The following is a 25,426-nucleotide window of genomic DNA, read 5'->3' as shown; positions in this document are numbered from 1 at the left end:
GTCAATCGATCAATTAAAATGTATTTGTATAGCCTTTGATCACAAGTGTCTCAAAGGGCTGCAAAGGCCACAATGACATCCTAGACTCAGATCACACATCAGAGGAAGAAAAAACTCAACCCAATGGAACAATGAGAAACCATGTAGGGTACCACAGATGTGGAGGGGAACTAAGCTACAGTACACTGAATACATATTTCAATAAGTACACTTAGCTACAGTACAATGAACAAATAAACATCAAGACAAAAGTAGCAAACAAGATGGAAACGTCAAGAAGGCAAAAGTAGCAAACAAGATGGAAACGTCAAGAAGGCAAAAGTAGCAAACAAGATGGAAACGTCAAGAAGGCAAAAGTAGCAAACAAGATGGAAACGTCAAGAAGGCAAAAGTAGCAAACAAGATGGAAACGTCAAAAAGGCAAAAGTAGCAAACAAGATGGAAACGTCAAAAAGGCAAAAGTAGCAAACAAGATGGAAACGTCAAGAAGGCAAAGGTAGCAAACAACATGGAAACGTCAAGAAGGCAAAAGTAGCAAACAAGATGGAAACAATGGTGTCAGTTAGAGGTGGAGACAATGACAATCATCAGCAGATCAAGTGTGTGTTTGCTTGAGGTTTTGTCCATGCCAAAGAGATGACCCATTAATAAAGAGCCTAGGAGCCCATTGATACCTTCAGTTAAGCTATTGATATCCAGTCAGCGGCTGCACAAAGTGGAGGGCGTTGAAGTGGAGGTAATGCATCATCTGGAAACGTAGCTCTGAGCGACACTCACTCTGTAGCATTTTCAAGGATAAGGCAGAGTTCTCACAGAGGCTTTCAATCTGAGGTCCCTCAGGTACCGGTGCTGGAAACATGTTCCCCGACTAGGTTCTGATTCAGCAAGCCATTTAAGAACAAGCTTTGCTCTTGGCAAGTTGTTTCTGCGGTTTGTACGCACAATGATGGCACTTTGAATCAGACCGGGTCTTCCATGATTGGTCAGACAGTCCTGAGGTGAACCGGACAGTCCTGAGATGAACCAGACAGTACTGAGATAAACCAGACAGTCCGGAGGTGATCCAGACAGTATTGAGATGAACCAAACAGTCCGGAGGTCATCCAGACAGTATTGAGATGAACCAGACAGTCCGGAGGTCATCCAGACAGTACTGAGATGAACCAGACAGTACTGAGATGAACCAGACAGTTCGGAGGTGATCCAGAGGTACTGAGATGATCCAGACAGTACAGAGGTGATCCAGACAGTACAGAGGTGATCCAGACAGTCCTGAGATGATCTAGACAGTCCTGAGGTGATCCAGACAGTATTGAGATGAACCAGACAGTCCGGAGGTGATCCAGGCAGTATTGAGATGAACCAGACAGCCCGGAGGTGATCCAGATAGTCCTGAGATGAACCAAACAGTCCGGAGGTGATCCCGACAGTCCTGAGGTGATCCAGACAGTATTGAGATGAAACAGACAGTTCGGAGGTGATCCAGAGAGTACTGAGATGATCCATACAGTACTGAGGTGATCCAGACAGTCCTGGGATTATCCAGACAGTCCTGAGGTGATCCAGAAAGTCTGGACATGATCCATCATGAATGTGTGAATGTGGCGTGAATGAATGATTGCTTCTCAGTAGGGCTATGAATCTTTGAATTGATTAGATTCCATTCTCTGGGGTAACGATTAAATTCACAATCCATTTAAAACAATTTCTAATCAGTATTTTTTTAATGACATTGGGGCCAGTTTTATGATCAATTACATTACTCAACAAAATAGACAAACGGTTTTGATAAATCATTATATTAATTACTTATCTGCATCAAAAATAGGATTTGCCTGGCTGGAGAGGACAGAATATATATCTTTTTTAATGTATTTATAAGGGACAGCGTTGCGAAGTTGATAGAGTGGCTGTGCCAGCAATCGAAGGGTTATTGGTTCAATCCCCACCTTCTACCATCCTAGTCACGTCCGTTGTGTCCTTGGGCAAGACACTTCACCCTTGCTCCTGATGGGTCCTGGTGAGCTGCCTTGCATGGCAGCTCCCGCCGTCAGTGTGCGAATGTGTGTGTGAATGGGCGAATGTGGAAATACTGTCAAAGGGCTTTGGGGTCCTTAAAAAGGGTTAGAAAAGCGCTATACAAGTACAACCCATTTACCATTTACTTATTGGATTTGAGAAAGAATTGTTACAAATAAGAATCGCGATTCATACGGGGAAAAAAATTGACACTGAGTTCACAGTTGTCACTCTTGAGTGTGTAGAAAGAAATCTAATCAATGATTATTTGTAATATTTGTATTTTGTGTAGTATTTCTTTTTATACATTTTTTCCGGCTTGTATTTCTTTTGTGTTTTATGGCTGTAGTCAGAAGAAAGATAGTAATATGAATGGGTCAATGGGTCAAATGACTATTATTAGGATCCCATCTGAGAGAGCGTGACAATCAACCCTTAACAATGACACCTGTGGACAACAAAACGATGAAGTTGGAGTATCCACAGAAAAGCTAAGCAAACATGGGAGAACATGCAAACTCTACGTATTCCAACAGAGATTCCAACTCAGGTCTTCAGACTGTGAGGCCGTCATGCTAAGTACTGTACCAGCAGCCAGCATGACTAGTTTCCATGGATGTGCATTTTGCATAGGTTGGATGAGCTAAAGCGTAGCGAGAGTGGAATGTGACAGCAAACACAATAGCTTGCACTCTGCAGGGAAATAAGAAATGAGGTGAAGTCAGCTTGTCTTCATCGGGTGTGACAGGAGAGGGACTTTGATGAGAAGCAGCTAGTGAGGGTGAGAAGGTGTGATTAAGCACGTGAAGAGGAGCATGAAAGCAGCCTTGCAGAGGATATAAAATACTTATTAAAACATTCACAGCTCCTAAAATAGCAGCTTCTAATTTTATGACACTTGATCCCATCTAGTACTGTGCACCGTTGGGAGGAACAAAAACTCATGTTCTCTCTAAATTTGGATAGCAATTCAATTTGCCAATTTGATATTTTACACATTAAAAAAAAGACATGTTCCTTTCAGACTGTCAGTCAACATGTTCTTGTCTCAAAGTGCCACACATGACAACAATATGTACTCTTTTACTTAATAACATTTGTCTTCATGCACACACAATCAGAGATGTTGTCTACATCATGGTGTCCAAACATTTTGACTGGGGGGGCCACATTGGGATAAGATCATTAAGCTGGGGGCTTAATGATCTTATCATTAAGCAAAGTAACATACATACATACATAGTACATACGGGCAGCATGGTGCGACAGGGGTTAGTGCATGTGCCTCACAATACAAAGGTCCTGGGTAGTTATGGGTTCAATCCAGGGCTCGGGATCTTTCTGTGTGGAGTTTGCATGTTCTCCCCGTGACTGCGTGGGTTACCTCCGGGTTCTCCGGCTTCCTCCCACTGCAAAAACATGCACCTGGAGATAGGTTGATTGGTAACACTAAATTGGCCCTAGTGTGTGAATATGAGTGTGAATGTTGTCTGTCTATCTGTGTTGGCCCTGTGATGAGGTGGCGACTTGTCCAGGGTGTACGACGCCTTTCACCTGAATGCAGTTGAGATAGGCAAGAGCACCCCCGGTGACCCCGAACGGGACAAGCGGTAGAAAATTACTTACACACACACACACACACACACACAGAGAGAGAGAGAGAGAGGAAGCAAGAGGGTGCGCACCAGCTGTGGCGCAGGCAAAGCAAGGGCAGTGGATGACATGGGAAGGAGTGGAGAAGAGGAAGATCTCCTGGAAAGAGCTGTGGGAGATGGAGGCATTCAGGGCGAGCTTTACCATTAGGACTGCCTACGATTACTGCCTTCTCCAAAAAACCTCATCCAGTGGTATGGTGAAGACCCCACATGCCCTCTATGTCCGAGTCCAACAACACTAAAGCACATACTGGTGGCACAAGCAGGTGTTAGTGTCTTGCAGCAGTGCTGGAAAGTCGACGGACAAGTGTCAATGCCTTTCCTCCCCCGTCATCCTGATGGTAAGCAACAACATTTGCCCGGGAGGGCGAGGGTCAAGCCAGCTTCACCACCACAAGACCAGACACTGGACAGCTAGGCGGGGCACAGGACTGGAAACTGCTAGCAGACCTGGGCCAGAGGCTCTGCTTCCCAGTTGAGATCGCGTCCAACGACCTGCAGCCAGATCTTGTTCTGTGGTCAGCCTCGTTCAGGATCATGTACATCATAGAGCTCACGATGCACTGGGAGAGTGCAATGGAGGAGGCCTATGAGCGCAAGAAGCTGAGGTACACTGAGCTTGCAGCTGATGCGCAACAGCAAGGCTGGAAAGGGAGGGTATGCCCAGTGGAAGTACGCTGCAGAGGGTTCGTGGCCACCTCAACATCCAGGCTCTTCAGGGAAGTGGGAGTCCAAGGAAAGGCCCACCAGCAGGCAGTGAAAGACATCTCCAAAGTCGCTCATAAAAATGGGAGTCAGTGGCTTTGGGTCAAGCGAAGGGACTCCAACCTGGACTTTCAAATGAGTTAATGGCATCTAGGGAGTGATCCTGTGATGCTGGGACTCACTGCTGAACCCTCTGGAAATGTCGTGGGCTTATCAGCAAAACACTGAAGAAGGGGGGCGCCCACTTGTACCATCTAGTCCTACACAACAGATTTATATGTGTGTAATATTATATATATATATATATATATATATATATATATATATATATATATATATATATATATATATATATATTAGGGGTGTAACGGTACACAAAACTTTCGGTCACGGTTCAGTTCATTTTCGGTACAGTAAGAAAAAAACTAAATATAAATTTTGGGATTATCTATTTAACAAATTTGCTAAATCTTCCACCAAAAATATTTTCCTTAGTGGAATATTTGATGTGAAGTAATGGGAAACTTGGATAGGACAATAATTCATAATAACATTGATTTTGATTCAATATTATGTTTTGAGCAATGACAGTTAGAAAGAAAAAAAAAACGCTTTGTTTTATCACTCAACGTTGCAACTTTTTCTAAATTATATTTAGCCTTTAAGCTTTTTTATTTCACTTGTGTTTATGTTTTTGTTTAATAGTATTTTTAGAATGTGCCTTGGGCCTTTAAAACATCAGCTGTGGGCCGCAAATGGCCTCCGGTGCACACTTTTGACACCCCTGCTATAGATAATAAAACAATTTTATCTGATTAATCAATGGATAAAAAGCAGAGCCTGGCGACGCATGCGCATTTATCATAACTCTCTCGCTGTCTGTCTCTGTCTCTCCCTCACGAATGTTAACACTGCGTGCACCACTTTTCTGGTTGTTTTTAACCCCTTCTTAACCCTGAATGTACATTGAAATTACACGCAACCGAAACTCAAAATGCCGGAAATTCGAGGCATTTAAGAAACTCCACCTGGACAGCTCCGCAAAGAGGACATATCCCGTGAAAAGAGGAGGTGTGGTCAGTCTATCATAGCCCGATGCCAGCATGCTGTGTGTTGTTTTTTTTGATTGATTGAAACTTTTATTAGTACATTGCACAGTTCAGTATATATTCCGTACAATTGACCACTAAATGGTAACACCCGAAAAAGTTTTTCAACTTGTTTAAGTCGGGACATGATGGTGCCTCGGTGTGCACTGTTTACACAACGTGCGGTGCGCTACTTAATATATGTCCGTGTCATTCGGTATATCTCCGAACCGAACCGAAACCCCCGAACCGAAACCCCTGTACCGAAACGGTTCAATACAAACACACGTACCGTTAACACCCCTAATATATATATATACACAGTATAGATATCCAAAAGTTCATTTAGCATGTGTGTTATTGTGTGTTGTTGCTTATAGTTCATTTACACCATGATTGGGGATGTTGTTTGGATTGTGTCATACATAATAATGCTGTGCCAAAACGACATTTGTGGTCATTGACCACCCATTCTGTCTTTGACCACAAGAGGGTGACATGATTTCCCTAATTTCATACACTAAATTCAAGCAAAAACACGCTGAGGGCCAATTTTCCTGTTCAACTTGTGATGTCTTACACTGAAAACTCTGGGGTGCCCAATTTGTCATGCAGGTTTTGTTATCCTAGATAAATAACAGACACCCATTTCTGTAAAAACATATTGAACATAGTAATGTGCATTATTTCCTCAGTTACAAAAACGAGGTGGGACATTTTTGTTTATTGCCATTGTCGCTCATCTCGTGTTGATGGGCTTGTATTACCCAGTGACGTGCGGTGAGGTTTATAGCTGGTGAGGCACTGACGTAATCAGAATCAGATTTACAGGTATACAGTATGCGCTCTGCGCAGGTTATTTGCAATTTGATTGTCAGCAGTTTACGGGTTATGTTTAATTTCTGCATTCTTTACACATACAAACTGTCGCCCACAAAATGTGCATTTCATTAAAAACTAAACAAAAATAATGTTATCGCCGTCTTACCTTTACTTATAAATGAAGTCCATGTGCCGGTTCTTCTGGATAAAAATAGCCGTCACTTTCTGTTAAAATTCCTCTTTCACTTCCTTCAGTTGTAAAAGTATTTTAAGAGTTTAACATAGTTTCCGCGATTAGCAGAGCTCATACTCTCATCATTTCCACGAAATGCTAGCTGCTCTCGGTTCTCTTTTACCATAGCATTGTGGACACTGATGTTGAGTCGCTGCTGTTCATCCAAAGCCAAGTCTATCCTCGTCATTCCAAACGTTTTCAGCGCCATCCAGCTTTAACAATGTGCGGCCGACCGCTCATGTTTGGTGAGGCTGCTTTGCAAATTCTTTTAGGCCAAAAAATCCCATTTGAGTGCACACAGTTCCACAGGTTGAAAAAGAAGGCAAGGAAAGCTGAAAAGGCGGTTATTTGCAGAACATCCACAAAGCCAGTCTTTTCACGTACACCACTCTGTTTAGAAAGAGCGAGTAACTTTCCGTCGTGCTGATTGAAACAAACCATTCATGTTGAAAGTCGCTGCGGCACTTACTCGCCTTAGCGAGTAAGTGCCGCAGTATGTCTGGGATCATGAGCGCCCCGCCCCTATCGTGAGGCACGACAACTGTTTGCCTCACCTCAGACTTTTTTTCTCTGCCGTTTTGATGGCTCAAACAACACACAAAACATGTTACTCGCTGCAGCACTTGACTCGCTTACGCCACCGTATGTCTCTGATCATGAGCGCCCCTATCGGGAGACACGAGAGCGGTTTGCCTCACCTCGGACTTTTTCTCTGCCGTTTTAAACGCTCAGCAACACACCACACAAGAACGCGCTCTGGTCGCATGCCAGACAGACAAGTTTACGAGGATTGCGAAAATTCAGCGATTTTGAAAAAAAAATTATCCAAATTGCTGAAGCTAAATAAAAATTAAAAACTAAAAATTACAATTATATTATCATCATATATTGTATTTCTTTGCATGATCACAGGTGAGGCACTACCTCCCCTTCCTCCCCTGACCGCATGTCACTGATATTACCCAACCTTTTTGAAGATGAAGGAGACATTTGGGTTTGTCAACAGTTTTCTTCTCCTAATTTGAGTTACGACTGGCGATAATCTGTCCGTGCTTCCTGTGTGTCCAGTCTCGTAGAGTCGCTCTCTACCGCTGAGACAAAGATTGTGAAAGAGTGAAAAGAGAGCAAACTGCGTTCTGTTAATTCTACTGTTAAATTAAGGTGGTGAGCGCGATGCACAGAGTGAGACCTGTCTTCCTGTTTGAAGACCAACAAACAGTTCTGTTTGGCCAAGGTGCGCTTACGTAATGACACTAATTCAAACCTCCATGTAGTTTTGTTGTGGATTGACCGTGCAGCCCTATAATTCTGCATGTTCTTTAAGTGTTGAAAGGATCCTTGACACGGCAGGGGCCGATAGAAAGGGATACTTCAGACGGGCCAGGCCAATGTGAAGGGCCAATCAGAACTGGATCAAGCAGTTAGTGGCTCCTAATTGTCAGTCCTGCCCCTCCTCAGGGGACCGCCTCCATCTCATCTACATGACAACCGCACACATCATGCACGCCTGTCAGATCACGCTGCCTCTGTGCTGTATTTCTCCTTCAGAGGCTTCAAGTCTTCTTGTGCTGCAAACACACGAGTCCTTCCTGCTCAGAACCTGACGTAATCCAGCATGATGTTTCCACCAGGACTTTGACAGAAGAAGTTTCACTTTCGTAGGTATGGACTCAGAACAAGTCCTGCGTTACTTTCAACCATCTGCGTCGAGAGGACTAGCGTGCTAATGTTAAGACTAGATGCATGTTCTGAATACTTCTTTCCATGCTAGACTTTTATTGGACAGAATAAAGTTGTGCTTGGATTTAACCAATGGACTTCTTTTACAGTATGTTTTGGACCGTAGGGCGCACTGGATTGCAAGGTGCATTAAAGTGTTCATATTAAGACTTCCTTGTGGCGTACACAACATGTAACGGTGGTGTTGCAGGAGCCTATATCAGCTGCTTTGCCTGAAATGTTGTAGAGATTACGTTTTACAGTCGCTTTTTAGGATGCACTGTTTTGTGAGCAGTTTAGTCTAAGTGCTTCCACTTCGACAAGGTCTTCGTTGTAGTTTTAAGCGCTGCCATAGCGAGTCTACTGACAGATATGTTAGAAATGTACGGAACTTTGTATTAGAAATGGCAACAGCGGAGGATGAATGCCCCAAAACGAGAATAGAGAAAAAGGAGGATTTCTTTGATTACGGGCAAATGTTCAGGACTTACACAGATCCCAAATACACGTCAGCAGGTACCAATAGGTAATGAAAGGAAATGTGTCTGCTAATATGTACCATTTTGGGGTCCTTATTCACACACATCATAATAATACTGTATGTTGAAGCACAGTACGTCTAACTAGGGTAGCCGTAATGTTTCGACAATCCATCAAGCTTGGCACAAAAGTCGTACTAAAACACTTTGACCGATTCTTCAGCGCTATGTGTAATGTTCTATATTTTCAATGGAACATACAAGTTTTGGTGTTGCTTGCCAGCATCATTTTTTGGACAGGCGTCAACCTGCTGTCCACATCTATCTCTTATGTGTGACTTGGCACACTTTTCATTACACCATGTACCCAATAAAATTGCTTACAGGTCGGTAGGCACAACCAGGATTAACACGTAGGCTAGAACTGTACGCTACTTTGTATTAGAAATGGCAACAGCAGAGGATGAATGTCCCATAACAAGAAGATAGTAAAAAAGGAGGAGCTTATTGACTAACGAGGTGGACAAGTGCCAATATTTGGGACTTACACAGATCCCAAATACACATCAGCAGGTACCAATAGGTAAGAAAAGGAAATGTGTTACCGAATAGGTGTCGCTTTGGGGTCCGTAAAAATACTGTATGTTGAAGCACAGTACGTCTGACTATGGTAGCCGTAATGCTCCGACAATCCATCAAGCAGTGCAGCTTCGTGGCTTACCAAAGTCGTTCTAAACCATTTTGACAGATTCTTGAGTGATGTGTGTAATGTTTTATATTCTTAATGAAACCTCAACGTTTTGGTGATGCTTGCTAGCATCATTTATTGGACAGGCGTCAACCTGCCTTCCACACCTATCTCTTACATGTGACTGGTCACACTTTTCATTACACCATGTACCCAATAAAATTGCTTCCAGGTTGGTAGGCAAAAACAGAATTAATATATCAGTTACAAGTGTACGCTACTTTGTAATAGAAATGGCAACCGTGGAGGATGAATAACCCACAACAAGAGGATAGAGAAAAAGGAGGAGCCTATTGATTACAAAGGTGGACTCGCGCACTTGTTCGGGACCTACACAGATCCCAAATACACATCAGCAGGTACCAATATGTAAGGAAAGGAAATGTGTTACCAAATAAGTGCCATTTTGGGGGCCATAACAATACTGTATGTTGAAGCACAGGACGTCTGACTATGGTAGCTGTAATGCTCCGACAATCCATCAAGCAGCGCGGCTTCGTAGCTTACCAAAGTGTTATTAAACCATTTTGACGGATTCTTGAGTACCGTGTGTAATGTTCTATATTCTCAATGAAACATCAAAGTTTTGGTGATGCTTGCTAGCATCATTTATTGGACAGGCGTCAACTTGCCTTCCACACCTATCTCTTACGTGTGACTGGTCACACTTTTCATTACACCATGTACCCAATAAAATTGCTTCCAGGTTGGTAGGCACTACCAGAATTAATATATAAGTTACAAGTGTACGCTACTTTGTAATAGAAATGGCAACGGTGGAGGATGAATGCCCCACAACATGAGGATAGAGAAAAAGGAGGAGCCTATTGATTACAAAGGCAGACAGGCGCACTTGTTCGGGACCTACAAAAATCCCAAATACACATCAGCAGGTACCAATATGTAAGGAAAGGAAATGTGTTACCGAATAAGTGCCATTTTGGGGGCCATAAAAATACTGCATGTAGAAGCACAGCACGTCTGACTATGGTACCCGTAATGCTCCGACAATCCATCAAGCAGTGCGGCTTCATAGCTTACCAAAGTAGTATTAAACCATTTTGAAAGATTCTTGAGTACTGTGTGTAATGTTCTATATTCTTAATGAAACATCAAAGTTTTGGTGATGCTTGCTAGCATCTTATGACTGACTGGTAACACTTCTCTTTACACCATGTACCCAATAAAATAGCTTCCAGGTCGGTAAGAACCATTAGAATTAATACGTAGGCTAGAACTGTACGCTAATTTGAATTAGAAATGGCAACAGTGGAGGATGATTGCCCCACAACAAGAAGACAGAGAAACGGAGGAGCTTATTAACTACAAAGGCAGACATCAGCAAATATTCAGGACTTACACAGATCCCAAATACACATCAGCAGGTAACACTAGGTAAGAAAAGGAAATGTGTCTGATAATAGGTGCCGTTTTGGGGTCCATAATAATACCTTATGTTGAAGCAAAGTACGTCTGACTATGGTAGCTGTAATTCTCCCACAATCCATCAAGCGGTACACCAAAGTCCTACTAAAACATTTTGAGCGCAGTGTGTGCGCCTATCACTTATGTGTGACTGCCATCTACTGGTCACACTTATTACACCATGTACCAAATAAAATTGTTAGGAAGTCTGTAGGCAGAACCAGAATTGAAACGTACATTAGGCACACCGAGTCATAAGGTGCACTATTGATTACTTGAGGAAATTAAAGGATTTTTAGTCTGAAAAATGCATTAGTTGCATCAACAATGCCTCTGCTGGTTGAATGAGGTAGTGCACTTTATTATGCTGTAATTGCTGAAAAAACAATAACCAATCAATGCTAATCAATGATTTAATTGTTTAAAACAGTGCCTGACAGAAAGCACATTTAGAAAGTAGAAATGAATTAGTAGTCAGTGTTTTCCTACACGCAGACACAAAAAAGTCACTTCCTTTGTAGAACAGCCACTTTGTTCCAGCCCTGCACAGGAAAACAAAACAACCTCAGACATGTCAGCGAGACGCTGCTGATTTGAGCCGAGGTGATTTTCAGAGGGGAGCGCCGTCTTGCACGCCCCCTCTTAACGGGGAGACGCCCCTCGATGCACCAGCGGGGTACACGATGCTGCTTGGACTTCATCGGCAGGAATGAATCATGGGAGCTGTCTTTCAGGTAACCCCTCTTCCACCTCATGCTGGCTTGGCCACACAGCAGGGGTCCCAACGCTAAACTCTTCCCACCACCTTCTAAAACCTTCTTACACTCCATTGGGAACAAGCATCTTAACACCAGAACCTTTTTGTTCCTTAGCAGAACAGAGTGAATCCTCTCGTCAGTCTTGTACAATCTTTGTCTCTGTGGGTGGAGGCGGGCCTGCTAGCTTAAGCAGGCATGATGCACCGACAGTGCTTCGCAAGGCAACAAAAACCAGGAGGAAAGGAGAGGAATGCATAAGTCCGGTGTGGGAATATTCGGTCTTCAAAGTCAACAAGGATGAGGAAACTTTTACAAGAACTTTCACAGCATACATGACTTTACGCTACTAATGAAATAAAATGTGTAGTATACTGCCTTTGACAAATATGTGTACTTTTTTTATGGACATGACACACAAACCATCGCTGGTAACATGACGCAAGGCATATGTGAGTCAACACACACACAGAGCACTTACAAGCAAAAACAGAATGGAGACAAAAGAAGGCGAATGTACACAATTTGGCTTCAGAACTAACCATAAACACAGAAGCCCTGCAAGGGCTAGTTTAAGACATAGCTAGCTTGCGGCTAACGCCCCTCCAAAGTGTTTTAGATACTTCTAAATGACTAATCATGACCTCTATGGCAACAAATAAAGTAAGTTTCTTACGATTACCATTATCACTGCAGGACGAGGACTAGCTACACATGCTTCACTACACACCGTAGGAGGATACAATAGCTAACCGCTAACAGCAAGCTAATTAGTTCACTATTTTATTTAAGTACATTGACTTACTACTAAAAGACAAGGTGCCAAGTATCTCCTGCATCTGATTTAAGTAATATTGCCTTACTACTAAAAGACAATTTGTCTAGTATGTTCTACATCTTATTTAAGTAAAATTGACTTACTACTAAAAGACAAGTTTCTAGTATGTTCTACATCGTATTTCAGTATAATTGAATTACTACTAAAAGACAAGTTGTCTAGGATGTTCTACATGTTATTTACAAACCATGTTTCCATATGAGTTGGGAAATTGTTGGATGTAAATATAAATGGAAGACAATGATTTGCAAATCATTTTCAATCAATCAATCAATCAATGTTTACTTATATAGCCCTAAATCACTAGTGTCTCAAAGGGCTGCACAAGCCACCACGACATCCTCGGTAGGCCCACATAAGGGCAAGGAAAACTCACACCCAGTGGGACATCGGTGACAATAATGACCCAGTGGGACGTCGGTGACAATGATGACTATGAGAACCTTAGAGAGGAGGAAAGCAATGGCTGTCGAGCGGGTCTAACATGATACTGTGAAAGTTCAATCCACAATGGATCCAACACAGTCGCGAGAGTCCAGTCGCGAGAGTCCAGTCCAAAGCGGATGCAACACAGCAGCGAGAGTCCCGTTCACAGCGGAGCCAGCAGGAAACCATCCCAAGCGGAGGCGGATCAGCAGCGCAGAGATGTCCCCAGCCGATACACAGGCAAGCAGTACATGGCCACCGGATCGGACCGGACCCCCTCCACAAGGGAGAGTGGGACATAGAAGAAAAAGAAAAGAAACGGCAGATCAACTCGTCTAAAAAGGGAGTCTATTTAAAGGCTAGAGTATACAAATGAGTTTCAAGGTGGGACTTAAATGCTTCTACTGAGGTGGCATCTCGAACTGTTACCGGGAGGGCATTCCAGAGTACTGGAGCCCGAACGGAAAACGCTCTATAGCCCGCAGACTTTTTTTGGGCTTTGGGAATCACTAATAAGCCGGAGTCCTTTGAACGCAGATTTCTTGCCGGGATATATGGTACAATACAATCGGCAAGATAGGATGGAGCTAGACCGTGTAGTATTTTATACGTAAGTAGTAAAACCTTAAAGTCACATCTTAAGTGCACAGGAAGCCAGTGCAGGTGAGCCAGTACAGGCGTAATGTGATCAAACTTTCTTGTTCTTGTCAAAAGTCTAGCAGCCGCATTTTGTACCAACTGTAATCTTTTAATGCTAGACATGGGGAGACCCGAAAATAATACGTTACAGTAATCGAGGCGAGACGTAACAAACGCATGGATAATGATCTCAGCGTCTTTAGTGGACAGAATGGAGCGAATTTTAGCGATATTACGGAGATGAAAGAAGGCCATTTTAGTAACGCTTTTAATGTGTGCCTCAAAGGAGAGAGTTGGGTCAAAGATAATACCCAGATTCTTTACCGTGTCGCCTTGTTTAATTGTTTGGTTGTCAAATGTTAGAGTTGTATTATTAAATAGAGTTCGGTGTCTAGCAGGACCGATAATCAGCATTTCCGTTTTTTTGGCGTTGAGTTGCAAAAAGTTAGCGGACATCCATTGTTTAATTTCATTAAGACACGCCTCCAGCTGACTACAATCCGGCGTGTTGGTCAGCTTTAGGGGCATGTAGAGTTGGGTGTCATCAGCATAACAGTGAAAGCTAATACCGTATTTGCGTATGATGTCACCTAGCGGCAGCATGTAGATGCTGAAGAGTGCAGGGCCAAGGACCGAACCCTGAGGAACTCCACACGTTACCTTAACGTAGTCCGAGGTCACATTGTTATGGGAGACACACTGCATCCTATCAGTAAGATAAGAGTTAAACCAAGACAGGGCTAAGTCTGACATACCAATTCGTGTTTTGATACGTTCTAATAAAATATTATGATCGACGGTATCGAAAGCAGCGCTAAGATCGAGGAGCAGCAACATAGATGACGCATCAGAATCCATCGTTAGCAATAGATCATTAGTCATTTTTGCGAGGGCTGTCTCCGTGGAGTGATTTGCCCTGAAACCGGATTGAAAGGTTTCACATAGATTGTTAGACGCTAAGTGTTCATTTAACTGCTCCGCAACAATTTTTTCAAGGATTTTTGAAATAAAGGGAAGGTGAGACACCGGTCGGTAGTTTACCATGAGGTCAGGATCTAGGTTAGGTCTTTTAAGAAGAGGATGAATAACCGCTTTTTTGAATGCTAGGGGAACAGTGCCCGAGGAGAGTGATAAGTTTATAATATTTAGCACTGATGGACCTAATAATACAAAGAGCTCCTTGATCAGTTTCCCAGGAAGAGGGTCAAGTAAACATGTTGTCTGTTTTATTCCATTTACACGTTGTAACAATTCCTCTAATGTTATTTCCTCAAAACGAGAGAAACTATTTTGGAGGGCAGTATCCGCTGTATATACCATCGTATCTGTGTTAATAGAACCCCGTTATAGCTGGGACGCATTGTCTTTAATCTCTTTTCTAAAGACTTCAATTTTCTTACTAAAGAATTGCATAAAGTCATCAGCTGAGTGGGTTGAGCTACTGGAAGGGGTCCCTTGTTGGGTTAGCGATGCTACCGTACTAAACAAAAATTTAGGATCGTTTTTATTACGGTGGATATGATTTGAGTAATATTTAGCTTTAGCTAATGTAAGCATGCGTTTATAAGTTATTAAACCATCATTCCATGCTTGATGGTGCACCTCAAGTTTAGTCGTGCGCCATTTGCGTTCCAGCTTTCTACATAATAATTTCTGAGCTCTAGTTTCTTCTGTAAACCACGGGGTGCGCTTTTTTGGAGCCTTTTTTAACTTTAGCGGTGCTATGTTATCGATGGTTTCGCGCAGGGCGTCGTTAAAGTTGTTAGTGAGGTTATCAATAGAGCCCACATACTTTGGGAATGGTGCCATTACCGAGGGCAGTAGGTCAGCAAGAGTTGTCGTTGTGGCCGTATTAATGTTGCGGCTGCTATAGCAGTTATTATTATTATTAGTTTGACGAACATGCGTCTGAACCTCGAATTTTATAAGGTAATGATCGGACAATACTTTAGTATATGGGAGTATCGTAACTTTGGAAACGGTGATACCCCTGACAAGCACTAGGTCTATCGTATTACCGTTGCGATGCGTGGGTTCATTTATTATTTGTGTGAGACCACAGCTATCAATTACAGTCTGGAGCGCTACGCACGGTGGGTCCGATGGGGTATTCATATGGATATTAAAGTCCCCCATTATGATTATATTATCGGCGTGTGTCACTAGATCAGCAACGAACTCTGAGAATTCATTGATAAAGTCCGAATAGGGCCCTGGGGGGCGGTAGATAACAGCCAGGTGTAGAGGCAGCGGTGTGACAGACCTCATAGTAAGCACCTCAAACGATTTATATTTATTATTTATGTTAGGTCTAAGGTTAAAGTTTTCGTTGTATATTAGTGCGACCTCCCCACCCCTTTTAAGCGGACGGGCAATATGCGCATGTGTAAAGTTAGGAGGACATGCCTCATTTAGCGCAAAAAAGTCGTTTGGTTTAAGCCAGGTTTCGCTGAGACCGATGACGTTAATGATATCATCAGAGACAACAATCTTAACTAATAACGTTTTGGGAGACAATGATATTATGTTTAAAAAACCTATATTATAGGTAGTCGGCTGTTTCAGGGAGTTTTTGATCAAATTATCCGTAGTAGCAATATTAATAATGTTGTGTTTATTATGCCCAGTGCATTTAGTATAGTTACGACCATATCTAGGAATTGATACGACAGGAATTTTCCGATTGTTTGATTGTTGCTTTGATAAACTGCACGCATCATGGTTAGCCACCTCAGTAACAGGAAGTTTCCGATTGTTTGTTTGTTGCTTTGATAAACTGCACGCATCATGGTTAGCCACCTCAGTAACGGGAATTTTTCGATTGTTTGTTTGTTGCTTTGATTAACTGCACGCATCATAGTTAGCCACCTCGGTAAAACACATGTCCAACTCTGAAACATTCAAAGCAGAAAAAACTTGTTCTAATTTAACAGACTCCTTACCCAGACCAGTAGTCTCGCATCTTTCATTTAAATCCGTCTTCAGGATGGAGGGAAGTGGTGTTGTGTGGGGATTAGCCTTCTGCTTTGTTTTTAGCCCCGCTCGACATCCGCGTTTCCGATCACACCGCCTGCGTCTGCTCCGTAGACGGCCCCCGCTGCTACTAGACTCCCCTGCTTCACAGGCCGCTGGATGTAGCCGCCGACGTATTCCCATGCTAGTTAGCACGTTTAGCACGCACGCGTCTATCAGTCCAAAACGGCCCGATATGTCCACATCCAGAAGTGTCTGGCGGTCGTACGTGATCACGGAGTGACCACGATGTGAGCCAGCCATAAAGTTTGTAGAATTGTCCGGTATTTCTGCCAAATGTTCCATCTTTAGCAAGAGCCCCTCGAGGTCGCAGCCCGTACGGGCGCCGCCATCTTGGAATTTTCAACCCATATTCAGTTGAATATGCTACAAAGACAACATATTTGATGTTCAAACTGTAAACATTTTTTTTTTGCAAATAATCATTAACTTTAGAATTTGATGCCAGCAACACGTGACAAAGAAGTTGGGAAAGGTGGCAATGAATACTGATAAAGTTGAGAAATGCTCATCAAACACTTATTTGGAACATCCCACAGGTGTGCGGGCTAATTGGGAACAGGTGGGTGCCATGATTGGGTATAAAAACAGCTTCCCAAAAAATGCTCAGTCTTCCACAAGAAAGAATTGGGTGAGGTACACCCCTTTGTCCACAACTGCGTGAGCAAATAGTCAAAATAGTTTAAGAACAACGTTTCTCAAAGTGCAATTGCAAGAAATTTAGGGATTTCAACATCTACGGTACATAATATCATCAAAAGGTTCAGAGAATCTGGAGAAATCACTCCACGTAAGCGGCATGGCTCGAAACCAACATTGAATCATCGTTACCTTTAATCCCTCAGACGGCACTGTATCAAAAATCGACATCAATCTCTAAAGGATATCACTATATGGGCTCAGGAACACTTCACAAAACCACTGTCACCAAATACAGTTTGTCGCTGAATCTTTAAGTGCAACTTAAAGCTCTAGTATGCAAAGCAAAAGCCATTTATCAACAACATCCAGAAACGCTGCAGGCTTCTCTGGGCCCGAGATCATCTAAGATGGACTGATGCAAAGTGGAAAAGTGTTCTGTGGTCTGACAAGTCCACATTTCAAATTGTTTTTGGAAATATTCGACATTGTGTCATCCGGAACCAAAGGGGAAGTGAACCATCCAGACTGTTATCGACGCAAAGTCAAAAGCCAGCATCTGTGATGGTATGGGGGTGCAATAGTGCCCAAGCCGTGGGTAACTTACACATCTGTGAAGGCACCATTAATGCTGAAAGGTACATACAGGTTTTGGAACAACATATGCTGCCATCTAAGTGCCGTCTTTTTCATGGATGCCCCTGCTTATTTCAGCAAGACAATGCCAAGCCACATTCAGCACGTGTTACAACAGCGTGGCTTCGTAAAAAAAAAAAAAAGAGTGCTGTTACTTTCCTGGCCCGCCTGCAATCCAGACCGGTCTCCAATCGAAAATGTGTGGCGCATTATGAAGCGTAATATACGACAGACCCCGGAGTGTTGAATGACTGAAGCTCTACATAAAACAAGAAGTCCACTTTCAAAGCTTCAACAATTAGTTTCCTCAGTTCCCAAATGTTTATAGAGTGTTTTTAAAAGAAAAAGGTGATGTAACACAGTGGTTAACATGCCCTTACCCAACTACTTTGGCACATGTTGCAGCCATGAAATTGTAAGTTATCCATCCATCCATCCATTTTCTACCGCTTATTCCCTTTCGGGGTTGCGGGGGGCGCTGGCGCCTATCTCAGCTACACTCGGGCGGAAGGCAAAAAAAAAATTAAGTTTATGAGTTTGAACATCAAATATCTTGTCTTTGTCGTGCATTTAAACTGAATATGGGTTGAAAAGGATTTGCAAATCATTGTATTCTGTTTATATTTACATCTAACACAATTTCCCAACTCATATGGAAATGTGGTTTGTAAGTACAATTTACTTACTACTAAAAGACAATTTGTCTAGTATGTTGTACATCTTATTTAAGTACAATTGACTTACTACTAAAATACTAGTTGTTTAGCATGTTCTACATCTTATTTAAGTAGAATGGAATTACTACTAAAATACAAGTTCTCCAGTATGTTCTACTACTTATTTAGGTACAAATGACTTACTACTAAAAAGACACGTTTTCTAGTATGTTCTATATCTTATTTTAGTACAATTGACTTGCTACTAAAAGACAAGTTGTCTAGTATTCAAATGAGTATGTAGCTCGTTGACTTTTACAAGATCCTGACTGTTGGACAAAACTGAATTTCTAGGTAAATTTTTTTGTTTTTAAATCATTTGGTTTTGTAAAATATTTATTTGCATTTTTTGACTTTGTAAAATAAATGTGATTGAATATTGTCCATTGCACCGGTTGCCCAGGGAGGGTCCCCACATCTGCGGTCCCCTCCAAGGTTATTTCATTGTAGCCCATTGGGATGAGTTTTTTCTTACCCTGACATGGGATGTGAGCCGAGAATGTCATTGTGGCTTGTGCAGCCCTTTGAGAGACTCGTGATTTAGTTCCATATAAATAAACTTTGATTGAATGATTGATGTACATGGTGTCAGTGTACTGTACCAGTAATTCACACTAACAGTCATCAGCCCCAATTGGATCAACAACCTGATCTGTGAAATGTGCTGGACACACAAACCACACTCTTCTACAAGAAATTTTAGTTCCCAGAACCTATAGCTCCCGGAGCATTTGGGTCCCAAAACATTTAGGTCCCAGAACTTTTAGGTTCAGGAACCTTTAGTTTTTGGAGCTTTCAGTTCCTGGGACCTTAAGGTTCTGGAACACTTACTCCTGGAATCTCCAGGTGCTGGAACATCTCGGTCCTGGAGCTTTTAATTCATGTTCATGTTCCAACTTACAGAAAGACCCAAGCAAGGTCTTGTAGACATATTCCAACTCACAGAAAGACCTACTGAAGGTCTTGTAAACATGTTCCAACTCACAGAAAGACCCACTGAAGGTCTTGTAAACATGTTCCAACTCACAGAAAGACCCACTGAAGGTCTTGTAGACATGTTCCAACTTACAGAAAGACCCACTGAAGGTCTTGTAGACATGTTCGAACTTACAGAAAGACCCACTGAAGGTCTCATAGACATGTTCCAACTTACAGAAAGACCTACCGAAGGTCTTGTAAACATGTTCCAATTGACAGAAAGAGTCAATGAAGGTCTTGTAGACATGTTCCACCTTACAGAAAGATCTCCTGAAGGTCTTGTAGACATCTTCCACCTTCTTTAAAGACCTACTGAAGGTTTTGTGGACATGTTCCAACTTATAGAAAGACCCACTGAAGGTCTTGTAGACATGTTCCACCTTACAGAAAGACTCCTTGAAGGTCTTATAGACATCTTTCACCTTCTTTAAAGGCCTACTGAAGGTCTTGTGGACATGATCCAACTTACAGAAAGACCCACTGAACGTCTTGTAGACATGTCCCAACTTACAGAAAGACCCACTTGAAGTTCTTGTAAACGTGTTCCATCTTAAGGAAAGACCCACAGAAGGTTTTGTATACAAGTTACAACTTACAGAAAGACCTACTGAAGGTCTTGTAGACATGTTCCAACTGAGACATTCTGTGGCGCCCAGAGTTAAAGACCATCGATGATCTACTTCTCACCTCTCCATGAATACCGAGACTGAAACTTGACCAACAAGGGAACACATCCAAAGAAAAGGGAGCATGTTTCTGGACTGTCCTGTATCCAGGTTAGTCTGATTCCCTGCTGTTGTCACAAGTTTGCACGACAAAGATATTTTGTCTCATTAGGGCAAATATGTAGAAGTCTGCAGCGCCACGCCGGACAACAGGAAGTCCACTTTATCAGCCTGCTTGTGGAATCTGGAATATGTCCTCAGTGGACAATGATTATATGAAGTGACTCAGCAAAAAACCCTTCATGGAGGGAAAGAGATTGTTGACTCCTCGCTTTGCTTTCTTTGACATTTATTTGTCCAGTAAAGTCTCTGGGATTAAAAATATATTTCCTTGAGTCCTGTCACAAACAACCAACCACAATGTGGGTGAAACTGGGACCTCGGTGGTCGCAAGTGTCTTGCCCAAAGACTGGATTCGTACCTGGAACCCTCCAGTTTCTAGAAGACCATCTGAGCTACGCCTCCTTACAGTGGAATTTGTACAACTTAGGTCGCACACCTCAGAGGTGGACCAAAAGTTTGGAGTCCAAACGGCGGGGGAGCGAAACCTCAAGTCGGTGTGGTCCACAAGACCTCAGGTCGGCGTGGTATACAAGACCTCAGGTCGGCGTGGTCCACAAGACCTCTAGGTCGGCGTGGTCCACAAGACCTCTAGGTCGGTGAGGTCCACAGCACCTCCAGGTCGGCCTGGTCCACAACACCTCTAGGTCGGCGTGGTCCCCAAGACCTCTAAGTCGGCGTGGTCCCCAAGACCTCTAAGTCGGCGTGGTCCCCAAGACCTCTAAGTCGGCGTGGTCCCCAAGACCTCTAGGTCGGCGTGGTCCCCAAGACCTCTAGATCGGCGTGGTCCCCAAGACCTCTAGGTCGGCGTGGTCCCCAAGACCTCTAGGTCGGCGTGGTCCCCTAGACCTCTAGGTCGGCGTGGTCCCCTACACCTCTAGGTCGGCGTGGTCCACAAGACCTCTAGGTCGGCATGATCCACAAGATCTAAGGTCAGCGTGGTCTACAAGACCTCAGATCAGTGTGTTCCACAAGACCTCAGGTTGATTTTTGCAACACAAGTTCCAGAAGAAGGTGCATCCTCATGAGCGGCAAAGAACCAACTGTAGACAAACTACAATTGTTTGACATTTTACTGTCGACTTACTTACACATGTAATACTGCACTGTGTGTGACTATGAAGTATTTTAATTATAAAGATGGTGTGAATGTTACACATGTAGTACTACACTACATGTGAAGTATTTTAAATATAAAGATAATGTGAAATTTACACATGTAGTCCTACACTACATGTGACGAAGTATTTTAATTATGAACATGATGTGAAAGTTACACATGTAGTACTACACTTAGTGTGACTATGAAGTATTTTAAATATGAACATGATGTGAAAACTACACATGTACAAACCCTGTTTCCATATGAGTTGGGGAATTGTGTTGGATGTAAATATAAACGGAATACAAAGATTTGCTAATCATTTTTAACCCATATTCAGTTGAATATGCTGTAAAGACAACATATTTGATGTTAAAACTGATAAACATTTTTTTTTTTTTACAAATAATCATTAACTTTAGAATTTGATGCCAGCAACACGTGACAAAGAAGTTGGGTAATGTGGCAATAAATACTGATAAAGTTGAGGAAAGCTCATCAAACACTTATTTGGAACATCCCACAGGTGTGCAGGCTAAAGCTCATCAAACACTTATTTGGAACATCCCACAGGTGTGCAGGCTAATTGGGAACAGGTGGGCGCCAAAAACAGCTTCCCAAAAAATGGGGCGAGGTACACCCCTTTGTCCACAACTGCTTGAGCAAATGGTTAAACAGTTTAAGAACAACGTTTCTCAAAGTGCAATTGCAAGAAATTTAGGGATTTCAACATCTACGGTACATAATATCATCAAAAGGTTCAGAGAATCTGGAGAAATCACTGCACATAATGGCCGGAAACCAACACTGAATGACCGTGACCTTCGATACATCAGACGGCACTGTATCAAAAACAGACATCAATCTCTAAAAGGACATCACCACATTTTCTCAGGAACACTTCAGAAAACCACTGTCACTAAATACAGTTTGTCGCTACATCTGTAAGTGCAAGTTATAGCTCTACTATGCAAAGCGAAAGCAATTTATCATCAACATCCAGAAACGCCGCCGGCTTCTCTGGGCATTTCATGGAAGCTGCTTTTATATCCAATCATGGCACCCACCTGTTCCCAATTAGCCTGCACACCTGTGGGATGTTCCAAATAAGTGTTTGATGAGCATTCCGCAACTTTATCAGTATTTATTGCCACCTTTTCCAACTTCTTTGTCACGTGTCGCTGGCATCAAATTCTAAAGTTAATTATTATTTGCAAAAAAAAAACGTTAATCAGTTTGAACATCTAATATGTTGTGGATGTGGTGTCCTCCAAAACAAAGAGGAAAATAACCATCCGGATTGTTATAGGCGCAAAGTTCAAAAGCCAGCATATGTGATGGTATGGGGGTGTATTAGTGCCCAAGGCATGGGTAACTTACACATCTGTGAAGGCACCATTAATGCTGAATGGTCCACAAAGGTTTTGGAGCAACATATGTTGTCATCCAAGCAACGTTATCATGGACGCCCCTGCTTATTTCAGCAAGACAATGCCAAGCCACATGTTACAACAGCGTGGCTTTGTAGTAAAAGAGTGTGGGTACTTTCCTGGCCCACCTGCAGTCCAGACCTGACGGGTCCACATTTCAAATTGTTTTTGGAAATATTCAACATCGTGTCATCCGCACCAAAGGGGAAGCGAACCATCCAGACAGTTATCGACGCAAAGTTCAAAAACCTGCATCTGTGATGGTATGGGGGTGCATTAGTGCCCAAGGCATGGGTAACGTACACATCTGTGAAGGCACCATTAATGCTGAAAGGTATATACAGGTTTTGGAACAACATATGCTGCCATCTTTTTCATGGACGCCCCTGCTTATTTCAGCAAGACAATGCCAAGCCACATTCAGCACATGTTACAACAGCGTGGCTTCATAAAAAAAAGAGTGCGGGTACATTCCAGGCCCGTCTGCAGTCCAGACCTGTCTTCAATCGAAAATGTGTGGCGCATTATGAAGCGTAAAATACGACAGCGGAGACCCCGGACTGTTGAACGACTGACGCTCTACATAATTTAATAATATGTAGTCTTTGTAGCGCATTCATTTGAATATGGGTTGAAAAGGATTTGCAAAACATTGTACCGGTATTCTGTTTTTATTTACATCCAACAATTTCCCAACTCATTTGGAAACGGGGTTTGTATAAAAATGAGGTGAAAGTTACTCATGTAGTACTACATGTTGTGTGACTGTGAAGTATTTTAAAAATAAAGATGATGTGAAACTCACACATGTACAAACCCCGTTTACATTTGAGTGGAAAATTGTGTTAGATGTAAATATAAACGGAATACAATGATTTGCAAATCATTTTCAACCCATATTCAGTTGAATATGCTACAAAGACAACATATTAGATGTTCAAACAGATAAACGTTTTTTTTTTGCAACTAATAATTAACTTTAGAATTTGATGCCCGCGACACGTGACAAAGAAGTTGGAAAAGGTGGCAATAAATACTGATAAAGTTGCGGAATGCTCATCAAACACTTATTTGGAATATCCCACAGGTGTGCAGGATAATTGGGAACAGGTGGGTGGCATGATTGGGTATAAAAGCAGCTTCCATGAAATGCTAAGTAATTCACAAACAAGGATGGGGCGAGAGTCACCACTTTGTAAGCAAATTGTCGAACAGGTTTAGAACAACATTTCTCAACGGGCTATTGCAAGGAATTTAGGGATTTTACCATCTATGGTCTGTAAAATCATCAAAAGGTTCAGAGAATCTGGAGAAATCACTGCACGTAAGCGATGATATGACGGACTTTTGATCCCTCAGGCGGTACTGCATCAAAAACCGACATCAGTGTGTAAAGGATATGACCACATGGGCTCAGGAACACTTCATAAAACCACTGTCAGTAACTACAGTTGGTCGCTACATCTGTAAGTGCAAGTTAAAACTCTACTATGCAAAGCCAAACCCATTTATCAACAATACCCAGAAACACCGCCGGCTTCGCTGGGCCCGAGATCATCTATGATAGACTGATGCAAAGTGGAAAAATGTTCTATGGTCTGACGAGTCCACATTTCAAATTATATTTGGAAACTGTGGATGTGGGGTCCTCCAGAACAATGAGGAAAATAACCATCCGCAAAGGCGCAAAGTTCAAAAGACAGCATCTGTGATGGTATGGGGGTGTATTAGTGCCCAAGGCATGGGTAACTTACACATCTGTGAAGGCACCATTAATGCTGAATGGTTTTGGAGCAACATATGTTGTCATCCAAGTAACGTTATCATGGACGCCCCTGCTTATTTCAGCAAGACAATGCCAAGCCACATGTTACAACAGCGTGGGTTTGTAGTAAAAGAGTGCGGGTACTTTCCTGGCCCACCTGCAGTCCAGACCTGTCTCCCATCGAAAATGTGTGGCACATTATGAAGCGTAAAATACAACAGCGAAGACCCCTGACTGTTGAACGACTAAAGCTCTACATAAAACAAGAATGGTAAATAACTCCACTTTCAAAGCTACAACAATTAGATTTCCTCGGTTCCCAGACGTTTATTAAGAGTTGTTAAAAGAAAAGGTGATACAACACAGTGGTGAACATGCCCTTTCCCAACTACTTTGGCATGTTCGGCAAGCTGATGAGAAAGTCACACATGTAGTACTACACTTTGTGTGGCTAAGACGTATATAAAAGATGACTTAGGTGCGTGTACTCACTCCCCAGCACGTTAATGAGGATACTTCCATCTTTAATCAGCTCCTTGATGAACTTGTTGGTTCTCTTCAGTTCCACTTCGTGACACGCCAGTCTCTCCCGGAAGTGCGGGCCGTCCAAAAAAGAGTCGCTGAACTCCAGCGTGGGAAGTCCCATCGTGTTCCTCCTGACAACTTCTACCTAACAGTGGGTCCTCCTCGTCATCAGCAGAAATAAAACCCTGCTCAGAAAAACTTTTCCCAAAATTTAGCACCTCTGCTTCTCACATCCGGTGTGCTGCGCCTGCACCTTGCCGGCAC

General features: G+C 42.6%; 1 protein-coding gene and 1 long non-coding RNA gene across 2 annotated transcripts in view; one reads left to right on the top strand and one right to left on the bottom strand.

Annotated features, from left to right (window-relative positions):
• The window catches only part of LOC133537433 (rho GTPase-activating protein 42-like), a 195,990-nt gene that overhangs the window by 170,549 nt on the left and 15 nt on the right, over positions 1-25,426 (bottom strand). Inside the window, exon 1 of the mRNA XM_061878439.1 lies at positions 25,130-25,426. This exon is cut by the window's right edge and continues 15 nt beyond it. Within this exon, the coding sequence (XP_061734423.1) occupies positions 25,130-25,283 (154 nt within the window). The 5' untranslated portion in view covers positions 25,284-25,426. The remainder of the gene's footprint in view (positions 1-25,129) is intronic.
• On the top strand, positions 8,029-12,025 carry LOC133537090 (uncharacterized). The gene is made up of 2 exons (XR_009802603.1): positions 8,029-8,186; positions 11,436-12,025. It is a non-coding gene; the product is annotated as an uncharacterized LOC133537090 (long non-coding RNA).

Source organism: Nerophis ophidion, linkage group LG18 (genome assembly GCF_033978795.1).
Source record: "Nerophis ophidion isolate RoL-2023_Sa linkage group LG18, RoL_Noph_v1.0, whole genome shotgun sequence".
NCBI lineage: Eukaryota > Metazoa > Chordata > Actinopteri > Syngnathiformes > Syngnathidae > Nerophis > Nerophis ophidion.
Note: the sequence above shows the minus strand (reverse complement) of the source record. Positions and strands in the feature narration are given on the sequence as shown.